We start from the raw sequence: 11360 nt of genomic DNA, 5'->3' as shown, positions 1-11360 counted from the left end.
TTTGTAATGAGCTATAGTTATATAGTTCAAAACATTGATGCTAAACCCAGTTTAAGTGGTAAATATAGTACCAGAAACGAAATTATGGGATCTGGGAAATAGGAATATAAGGCATTTAAAAAAGAATACAAAGGAAAAAAGAAATAAATACAATAAAAATAATACATATTTAAAGTAATTTAATTATTACAACAAAAAATGTTGTAAATATAATAGGAATGTATTTCGTTTATATTACTTTTTTCGTGTCCTTTAAGGTAGATGAGTATGCTGTACGTTGTAGCACTTACTGTATTTTGGCAGCATTGCTTACTGTCCTTAAAGTATTTCTCTCTCTAATAATTAAGTTTCAAAGACTTAAAGAATTATAAATAGTTAAATGAGCTGACGTTAAAAAATCATCCATTGAAATTTTTGTATTATTTTTAAAAAAATCACATAATCTTTGTGAGGTTTCGGGGCCCTCGCCCATCATCAGGCATAAGTATTAATATAATTTTCTTTAAATTATAATTTTATATATAATATAACAACTATTCTCCTTATAAGTCCACATTTAAAATACAATAATATCTATTGTTGTCAATCTTGTTAAAATATACAAAACTTGTTTAAAGAAAGGAGCATTTTCTTAAACTTCATTGTTACCTCTACCTTCTATGGTGAATCCCAGATTGTATTTTAAATTTGGACTAATAAGGAGAATGGTTGTTATATCATGTATGACATTATAATTTAAAAATCTTTTAATAATAATTATGTATGATGAAACATGTACATGTAACATGTAAACATTGTATACATAAAATATCAAAACTATTTCAATGGAAGATTTTATTCATTTCAACTCGTTAAAAGAAATTAAAACGAATTTTTCAACTTTTAAATTAACATTTTTTGAAAACTAAAGGTCGGAGTAAAGTAGTGTAAGTGGGGGATATGTTCAGTATTTTATCGTCATTGAAATGACCTAAAATTAAATAATAAAAAACACAATCTTGGTACTAATTCGAATTAGAGAGGCGAAATGTGGAAAAGATAGAATAAAAAATGAAATAACAAATTTTTGAAATCTAAAAATGTGATTATTTTATTTTGTTTTTCATCAAAGTTCCTCTAATTCTTTTTCTGATTCGACTGGAAAGTAGATCTTTCCCGTGTCTTTCTTGAAAGAATAATGAATTGCTAAGCTTGAATTGGTAAATATTTCAACTGGTAGAAATGATTGTTTCTCTAAATTAGGTTGAAAAGGATTTGATTTGTTTAAATAAAACGTCTGAGTGATGTTTAGTTGGGCTGTCGAAAGATATCCTATGACTTCTTGATGTCCTTTCCAAGAAGCAGCGTAGTTCAACGCCGTGAAACCCCACTTATCTGTCTTGTCTATGTTTAGAAGAGCTTGGCGAAGAAGTTTCACTACACCTAAGTGGCCTCTGCCAGCGCTGCGATGCAAAGCAGTCCTCTCCTTGATATCGGGTTGAAGACTTTCGGCTCTGGCCTGTAAGAGCAATGCTACAACTTTGGTGTGCCCTTCTCTAGAAGCTAAGAACAAAGGAGTTTCATGATTAATATTCACAGACATAATTTGACTCATTCTAATGTCTCGAAGTAGCTCGCGTATTACGTCATAATGCCCATTTAATGCCGCATAATGAATTGGTTGGTTGAGCAATGCATCAGTGCTTGTTGGATCAGCTAGAAAAGTAAGAAGATAATATATAATTTCAGTAGAATTATCCCTGGCAGCAATATGTAGTGGTGTCATTTGGTTGAAGTCCGTAGCACGCATATCTGTACCGCTCCATAAGAGATGATAAAAAATTCTTTTTTGAACAGATTCAAATATCTTCAATATTTTATCATACTTCATCATTCCATTCTTTCTGTGCGATTCGCAGGCTAGGTGAAGCGGTGTACTACCATTTATGTTTCGACTATTGACAAAGGCTTCTGAATCAAGAATCAACTTCACTACGTTCGGATATCTTTCTTTTACGGCATAATGTAATGGTGTCATTCCATCAACGTCAGGTGCATCTTTTTCTGCTCCTGCGTTTAATAATATCTTCACAATTTCCACATGGCCTGCAAGGGAAGCTAAATGCAGTGGTGTTTTGAGATCGATATTCCTAACTTCTTTATGAGCACCCAGATTAAGCAACAACTTGACAATTTCCAGAGATCCGCTAATAGTAGCATAATGAAGTGCTGTAAATCCGTTATTGTCTGCTTGATCTATAGCAGCTGGTGGATCGGAAAGTAGTAATTCGAAAATTCCAACAAGATCTCGTTTGCAGGCGATGTGTAGTGGAGTAGTCCCGTTGTTATCGGCAGAATTTTTATTGCATCCAGATGCCAGAAGCTCTTTCACAACGCCATTATGACCATTCTCACAGGCATGAAGGAGTGGTGTACATCCCCGTTTATCTCTGATATCTAATGAAGCACTGTACGATATCAACCGTCGGACTACTTCAGTGAGACCGTGGTACGAAGCAATGTGCAATGCTGTCACATTATGGACCTCTATCACGTTTTTCTGAGACGAAAGAAGCTTAACGTCACAACCTGCATCCACAAAAGTTTTGAAGTTGTTCTTAGCTAATGTACTTGCCCCTGTTTCCAAAATTAATGTCACGTAATCAGTAATTTTCGACAAAACTGCTGAAGTAAGAGGGAGATTGCCATGAATATCTTTCTGCACAACGTTTGCTCCGTGAGAGAGGAGTAGTTCTATCCCTTCTGAAAACCGCGTTCCAATGGCATTATTTAGAATGACTGTTGGATAAGCGTTTATGTTTTTAGTCTTATCCAACAAAAGCTTAACAATGTTTACTAATCTATATGATACTGCATCGAAAAGAATCTTCGATCCTAAGAAACTATTATCTTCGACGGTTGCTCCACGATCAAGGAGTAATTGTATAATTTCTTCAGATAAAGCATCAAAAGCCAAGTCTAAAGGTGTTCGTCCGTCTTCGCTTATCACATTTGGATCAGCATTATTAGCCAAAAGAAATTTAATTAACTCAATGCCATTTCTGTTAATCGCTAGGTGTAAAGCTGTGACATTATTACAACCTTTTCTATTGACGTCATCGCCATATTCTAACAAGGTCTTGATCACATCTATACTTCCGTTATTTGCTGCCCATTGGAGAGGGGTGAAGCAAATGTAATCTTCGATACTGAAATCGGCGTTTTGAGACAGAAGATAGCTTGCACCTTGTGCATAACCTATAGCAGCAGCTTCATGGAGCACTGTTTGGTCCAGGAGATTCAATGAATTCACTTCGGCCCCGTGTTCCACCAGAGTCTTCATTGCAGCAACTATTTCATTTTCTACACCAGGATATTTTACGACGTAGTAATGGATTGAATCCATTGATTTATGTTCAGAAAATGCAAATAATAGTGAGTTTTTAAGATGTGTATCGTTCTTCCTTATTGCGAAATTGAGAGGTGTATTGCCATTTTCTCCTTTATTATTAACATCTGCACCGTTATCAAGAAGCATGTTAATCACTTTAATGTTTCCATTGAATGCTGCAAAGTGTATTGCAGCATTTCCAACCTTATCTTTTTTGTCTAATGAAGGATTTCTTGAAATTAGTAAATCTACAATAGCTTCATCACCAATCCAAGCTGCGACCATCAAAGGTGTCGTTCCATCATTTCTCTGGCTATTGACATGAGCGCCGTGATCAAGGAGAACTTTGGTCGTGTTGATCATCTTTCGAATTACGGCTAAATACAGTGGAGTGTTACCAATGTTATCCTTTATATCCACACTCATATTCTTAGACAATAATAGGTTTACTATAAGTTCGCTTCCCATACTAGCGGCTTCGTGTAGCAATGTTGTGTTATAATCTCCTTTGAAATCAATGTCTGCACCGCGATCGATCAATATTTTTGCGATATTAAAGTGTTCAAAATAAAGTGCTACTATTGTAGGAGTTTCGCGGAAGCTGTTTATAATGTTTACATTTGCATTTTTGGACAATAACAAGTCCACGATGGATTCATAGCCCTTCTCAGCAGCCAAATATAAAGGTGTACGGCCATAACGTTCTTCAATATTGACATCAGCCCCGTTGTCGATAAGTAACTTAGCAATGTTGGGGTTCCTATAATCAAGTGCTAGGTACAATGGAGTATTTTTGTCATGGTCTCTTACGTTTAAACTTGCATTTTTGTACAATAGCACATTGACAATAATTTCGTAACCTTTCCTAGCTGCGATATGTAACATAGTTTGATTATGATATCCCTTAATATTAACATCAGAAACTTTGTCGATGAGAATTTTAGCAATATTAGGGTGATTATTTTCAAGTGCAAGATGTATTGAAGTGTCATTGTTATCATCTGTAATGTTCACATTTACATTTTTGGACATTAAGGACTCCACAATAGATTCGTAACCCTTCTGGGCAGCAATATGTAAAGCTGTACGACCATAACGTCCTTTGATATTCACATCAGCTCCGTGCTCGATTAGTACCCTAACAATATTGGGGTTACTACTATTAAGTGCTACATGTATTGGAGTATCATTGTAATCGTTTCTAATGCTTAAATTAGCATTTTTAGATAATAGCAGATTCACTAAAGATTCATAATCCATCTTAGCCACTAGATGTAGCATTGTTTCATTATTATATCCTTTAATATTGACATCAGCACCATAGTTAATAAGCATCTTAGCGATATTGGAGTTATTATTATTAATTGCTATATGTACTGGAGTGTCACCAAAATTATCTCTTACGTTTACAGTTACATTTTGGGACAATAGCAAGTTCACGATTGATTCATTGCCTCCCAGAGCAGCGATGTGTAAAGGTGTACGACCGTAACGCCCTTTAATATTGACATCAGCACCATAGTTAATAAGCATCTTAGCGATATTGGAGTTATTATTATTAATTGCTATATGTACTGGAGTGTCACCAAAATTATCTCTTACGTTTACAGTTACATTTTGGGACAATAGCAAGTTCACGATTGATTCATTGCCTCCCAGAGCAGCGATGTGTAAAGGTGTACGACCGTAACGCCCTTTAATATTGACATCAGCACCGTGGTCGATAAGTGTCTTAACAATATTGTAGTAATTATTATTAATTGCTAGCTGTATTGGAGTATCATTGTTGTTGTCTCTTACATTTATACTTGCATTTTTAGGCAGTAATAAATCGACAACAGATTCATAACCACTTTCAGCAGCGATATGTAGCATTGTTTCGTTATTATATCCTTTTATATTGACATCAGCTGAAGAGTTGATAAGTTCTTTAGCAATATTGGTGTTATTTTTATTAAGAGCTAGATGTATCGGAGTGTCATTGTTGTCGTCTCTAATACTTACACTTGCATTTTGAGACAACAACAAACTCACGATATATTCGTACCCCTCCTCAGCAGCTATATGTAAAGGTGTGCGGCCAACAGATCCTACAATATTAACATCAGTGGCCCGCACAATAAGCCCCTCAGCAGTTTTGAGATCTCCCTTTCGCAGTGCATTGTGTAGTGGATTGTCATTGTTCACCTGAAATAAGAAAGGAATAAAATTAAAGGAAACAATATGTATACAATTATTTTATACCACTACTATTTTTTCTCATACCCTATAGGCTATAAATTATTAACTAGGCTACTTTACAAGGCTATAACTTATATATAAGTTATAGCCTATGTCAGCTGTTACTTCGATGTCAGCTAACTGAGGATATTAGCTGATCGAATGTATATAAAGAGATGTACCGAATTCAATAAAGCCAGTATGTTACAGCAGTTCAAACGTGTTACATCTTATTCCTTCTTCTCTTTTTTGACATTTTGCTTTCGTCGATACTTAACTGGTGCCGAAACCCGGGAACTTTATATACCGGAGTAATTTTCAGTCTAAAAGAAAATTTTTTTTCACATTGTTCTCTTTGATTGAATTATGACCAGTAACGGAATAATGAGAAGAGCAATTCTGAACCTTGAGAATATGAACCAAAACAACCAACCTCAAGCTGCAGTCAACTAAACTTTAGCAACTCACCTCCGCAGGAGATTCAACCATTACCAGAAGTCTCTTTAGTGCAATTTTTTTTAATGCAATTATTACAGGAGGTTTGATCCAGAAATGGTGGAGTATCTCGTTCCACTTAATAACCTACTCAAGAAATGCAGGAAGAATATCGTCACCCCGATGATGGAGCACAATATCAGACGGTGCATGGAGAGGTACCAAGAGCCGGTACTAGCTTTTCCACATTTTAATCGGCAATTCACGATTACCACATATGGGAGTGAATATGCGCTAGGAGCGGTGCTGTCTCTGGAGGGTGATGGGAGAGAGCGCCCTGTGGCGTATGCCAGCAGACGCCTTACAGAGACGGAAATTAGATATAGCGCGATGGAGCGAGAACTCTTAGGAATGGTGTGGGCCGTCGATTACTTTAGACCATATGTGTTCGGCAGAAGGTTCAAGATACATACTGAACACAGACCACTCCAGTGGGTGGAAAACTGAAGGAATCGTCAGCCAGCATAACTCGCTGGAAGGAGCTTATAGCACAATATAACATGGAGGTTATATATAAACCGGGCAAAGAAAATATGGTGGCCGATTGGTTGTCTGGAGCCATAACCACGAACGCCGTGGAACAAGAATATGAGGAACCGTCCAGTGTAATGTGGGAATGGACGCCTAGAGAGGAAGACCAGGATGAAGCGGAAGAAGATGGTAGGGAAGAATCTTCCCCATGAAGAAATGAGGAAGACTATATCGGAGGTTGTAGGATGCTGTGAGGTTTATCTACGCACTAAATGCGACACACATCCGCCTAAAGGATGAGAGGAGAAGTCACCTACCACAGATGTACCACTCAAAGATTTACAAATCGACACATTTACATGGAAGGGGTATAAATGGGTGACCATGACTGACCTCTTCAGTAAGGCCGCAATGGCGCACCAGGTGCAAGATAGGTCTTCGGAAGCAGTATTAGCAGCTCTTCGCTTCTGGTTCCAGTTCTACGGAGTTCCGAAACGCATCTCATCGGATGGTGGAAAACAATTTGACAACTCTTTGATACGAAAGGAAATGAAGGACTTAGATGTGATATGGCACCTCAACACACCAGGACACCCCAAAAGTAGAGGAGGCGTAGAGTGGCTTCACGGAACCCTGAGCGACCACCTTCCATTGTACCAGCATACAATCATTCGGTGCACACCGTTACGGGGTTTTCGCCGTTTGAGATCCTTTTCGAGCTTTGTGGAATCCGGGGGGACTACAAGGGCACGGCGGCGGACGGTGATGAGATAAGCAACAATCATGTCACTAGGAAAAAGATATGGGAAAAAGTCCGTAGAAAATTGGAGAGGGAAAAAAACAGGAGAGTAGATCGGGAAAATTTAAACCTCACAGATAGGAAGGGGATGATAAAAATTGGGACAATTGTATATAGAAAGTTGGGATCAAACTGGGGTAAGGAGATACAGTGATACGAGGGACTATTCAGGGTGATAATAATAAGGGAACATAATGTTGTAACTATTGAGAGCATTAGAGAACCCAAAAAGCGCAGGTTCTCCGTTCATATTGAACAACTTAAAGTCCTACTAACCGAAACACCTGTGCAAGAGTAATCCGGAGTGTCCTCATCTCAACTTATCTGTTGCGTTATGTTTTCTTAAGTAGTGATCTAATTTTTGTTTAATTTATCTTTGATATACTGAATAAATTACGTTGCATTTTTTTTAATTGTATAGATTCATGATTTTATATCTGTTTTGCTTTACTTTTACTTTGTAATAAGAGTATACGAGGAGTGTCAATTTTTTTTTTTTTTTATTGTATATACTTTATTATAAATAGTTATTGTTATTGTATTTTATATTAATTTAATGTATAGTTGAAGTTTTTCGAGGATTGTTCGTTGGGGGAGGGAGGAGTTACAGTCTTAGTCAGCTGTTACTTCGATGTCAGCTGACTGAGGAGATCAGCTCATCGAATGTATATGAAGGGATGTACCGAACCCAATAAAGCCAGTATGTTATAGCAGTTCAAACGTGTTACATCTTATTTCTTCTTCTCTTTTTTGACATTTTGCTTTCGCCGATACTTAACTTATATATATATATATATAAAGTTCCAACCTTAGCTGTTATTTCAATGCCAGGTGATCGAGTAGATCAGCTGATCGAAGATTTATAGAGGTATGGAAAATAATAAAATTCAGTCTCTGAGTATCAAGCAAGTTGGTCATTTCTATTTCCCTTTTCTCTTTTTTCATTTTTGAGCTCACAAACGTTTAACTGGTGGTGAAACCCGGGACTAACCACTAAAAGAGGAGGGATGAGGAGAAGATGCCTAAGAAGAAGAAGAATTTATGGGAGATAGACGCACTGAAAGAATAAGAAGCTCACAGCAGTGCGAATGAAAACAGGCTCTTCTTTTAAAAGATGAACAATGGTGAAGCCCTTTTCAAACCTAAAGTTCAAGCCTGAAGACGGGACTCTCTTGAACAATAAGGAAGAGATACTTTACCGGTGGGCAAGGCACTTTAGTGGCCTGCTGAATGAACAGGTTACTGAGCCTGGAACGGGAGAGGAAATGAAGAAGTAGATGAAGAGGATATTGAGCTACCAGATTTAGAAGTGGTTGTAGATGCAATCCAGAAAATGATGAACCATAAGGCACCAGTCAATGACGAATTGCCGGCCGAATTGTTTAATTATGGTGGAGAGGAACTGCACAGGACCCTTTATGACCTGATATGGGTTCAAGAGAAGATGCCTCAGCAATGGAGCAGTGCTTTGATACGCACTCTTCATAAGAAAGGAGAACAATTGAAATGTTCGAATTACATAGGAATATTTCTACTCCCCAGTGCATACAAAGTATTCTCCAATATTTTCTATCGAAGGCTGACCCCGCTTGCAGAACGAGAAATTGGGCAGTGCCAGACTGGCTTCAGGAGAGGGAAATCTATAGTGGACCAAATTCATACACTCACATTAAGCATGGAAAGGGTCTATTAACATAAGATGCCTACCCACTACTTGTTCGTGGATTTCAGGAACGTTTCATGTTGGAAAAAGTAGTGAGAGAAAGAGGTATCCAGGATAATGGCACCATATCCTCGATTGTGTGGAGGACCTTGATATGGCTGCGCGATCTTTTACTGCGCTTACTGAGTCTTTCTTGAGCCTGCAGAGAACTGGCTAGAAGGCGACTGGCTATTAATAAAATCAAAACAAAATATATGTTCACCGGAGGAGCCAGGCGGAGGGAGTGGGGACGCCTTGGATGGGTAGGGCATGTTGCACGGGTGAGTCCCGACGAAATGCATAAAAGTGTCATGGAAGAGGGAATCCATTACCCAAGAAGAGTCGAACGGCCCAAGCGACTGTCAATGGATGACATGGTACGAGAGGCCCGAGACCTTGTAGTCCGAAATTGGAAGGCAGCAGCCCAAAACCGAGCCGAATTGGGGAGGCTCATAGAGGAGGCCAGGACCCGTATTATACAGGACCGTATAGGGTAGTAGCTCTTTGAGATCCCTTCTAATCCCTCCGCTAATTTTATATTTTACAATTATTGGCAATTACTTGGCCATTGCCGTTTCAACCTTCGAGGTGGATTGTACGGATGGGTGGAATTGGATAAGGATTGAACCAAAGGATTAGGGTGATTCGAAAGCTTTATATGGAATTTTGAGAATTTGGTTGGTATAAAGTTAAGGACCAAAGGGATATGAAGGCCATGGTATATTGTTCTGTTGGAAACGTAACAAGGTGCAGTGACTATGGTTCTAAGGATTTTGGACTGAAAGGATTAGATACGCTTGTCTAGAATGTTGTCTTTTAAGTCTAGAATGTTGGTTACAGGGCGAAATTCTAATTGATGAGGGGGAAAAATCTGTGCTTCCACTATGGATAGGATACATTTCTGAAGGATTTTTTTAAAAATATTTTTAGAGGATTGGAATTTTTAATTGGATTTCCTGGTTTTGAAAAGATAATTATAATGGCGTGTTTCTACAGGACAGGAATGTGGGTTGTTACAATTATAGAGGATGTGAGGATACAATTATACAGATATGTAAGGAATAATATAGCTTTGGGAGGAAGTTGGTGGAGGATTTAAGGAGTCAGAAGATCCTAGTGTTCTTTGGATTTATATTTGTCTGTTGCTGCCTATGTGCTACCATCTCATCGGAAGGGGTGAGAAATGTGTTTGGATTTTAGGATTTTTTTTGTCATATTTCAAAGGGTATTATCATGAGTAGAAAGAGAGGAGGACATTATATAGGAACAACTGAAATAGGTGGTTAACGGCTACAGCACTTCACCAAATTATTATGTTACGATACTCATACGAGGCACTATTTAATGATCTTCACAATTTATTTTAGCAATTTAAATAGGACACACCGTTTAAGATGTATAGACCAAAAATCGAAAAAATAATTAATACAATTAATAAGATACGGCATTTATTCATCACCGAAGTTAATGTTATTTAATTTCTAATCATTTAACTTTTACCCTAGGATGTACCTTTAATGATTTATATGAGGCAATAAAGAAAAAGAAAAAAATCCAATTCATTAGCAAAATATCAAGAGCTTAGAACAGCCAGAAATACGTTACTGTGTTAAGTGCGATAAAAATTAATTTTTAAAATTATTTGGGGATATATGTTCTACGGGCTGGGATTTATGCACTGTGCTCCTGCACTGTCAAGGACCACATTAGTCTCTAGCACTAAGGAGTAGTAGAATTAATTAACTTTAAATACATTAAAAAATACAATTAAATTTCAGGTAAAAATACTCAAGTCAGATTCATTATTATCTACCTTGTAAATCATTAAATACGAATTGAATTTTTGCAGGATTATTATCTAAATTCAACGTTACTAAACCTCTTTGCAAGAATGTCAATATATCTAATTAATATTCAGTCCAGTTCCCAATAACTTCTCAAAGGTTTATAATTCCACTTCTGATTTTTTAAGTAGGTCCAGTTGGTCCCAAGTCCTGTAGTTCATAGCCTAAGTATCATTTTAAAAAAATTGAAAACCCATAAAAAGGAGAGAATTTTAAGAAAAATAAAATGTTCTTCAATTGTTACGTAAATTTGACGTCCAAAAAAAAAGAATATAATTTTTTTTTGTGATTGTTTAAAATTTTTTTGCCATAAATATGAATTTTAATCGTAAGAAATCAAATTTTGGCTTCCTGCGATATAGATTCAACCAGTCTACACAAAATTTGGGTGTGATAAATAATAATATTTAAAATGTGATGGGTAGAATAATAATAATTAAAAAAAAAGACTTAATGAGT

At 36.9% G+C, this 11360-nt stretch overlaps 1 protein-coding gene across 1 annotated transcript in view; it reads right to left on the bottom strand.

The window, feature by feature from the left end:
* Nucleotides 1–206: 206 nt before the first annotated feature.
* Nucleotides 207–11360, bottom strand: part of LOC106686496 (serine/threonine-protein phosphatase 6 regulatory ankyrin repeat subunit B-like) — an 11739-nt gene continuing 585 nt past the window's right edge. Inside the window, exon 2 of the mRNA XM_024360477.2 lies at nt 207–5557. Coding sequence (XP_024216245.1) covers nt 1106–5557 — 4452 coding nt within the window. The 3' untranslated portion in view covers nt 207–1105. The remainder of the gene's footprint in view (nt 5558–11360) is intronic.

Source organism: Halyomorpha halys, unplaced genomic scaffold (genome assembly GCF_000696795.3).
Source record: "Halyomorpha halys isolate HHAL.00 unplaced genomic scaffold, Hhal_1.1 Scaffold832.1, whole genome shotgun sequence".
Lineage (NCBI taxonomy): Eukaryota > Metazoa > Arthropoda > Insecta > Hemiptera > Pentatomidae > Halyomorpha > Halyomorpha halys.
The sequence above is the reverse complement of the archived record's forward strand: the minus strand, read 5'-3'. Positions and strand labels throughout refer to the sequence as shown.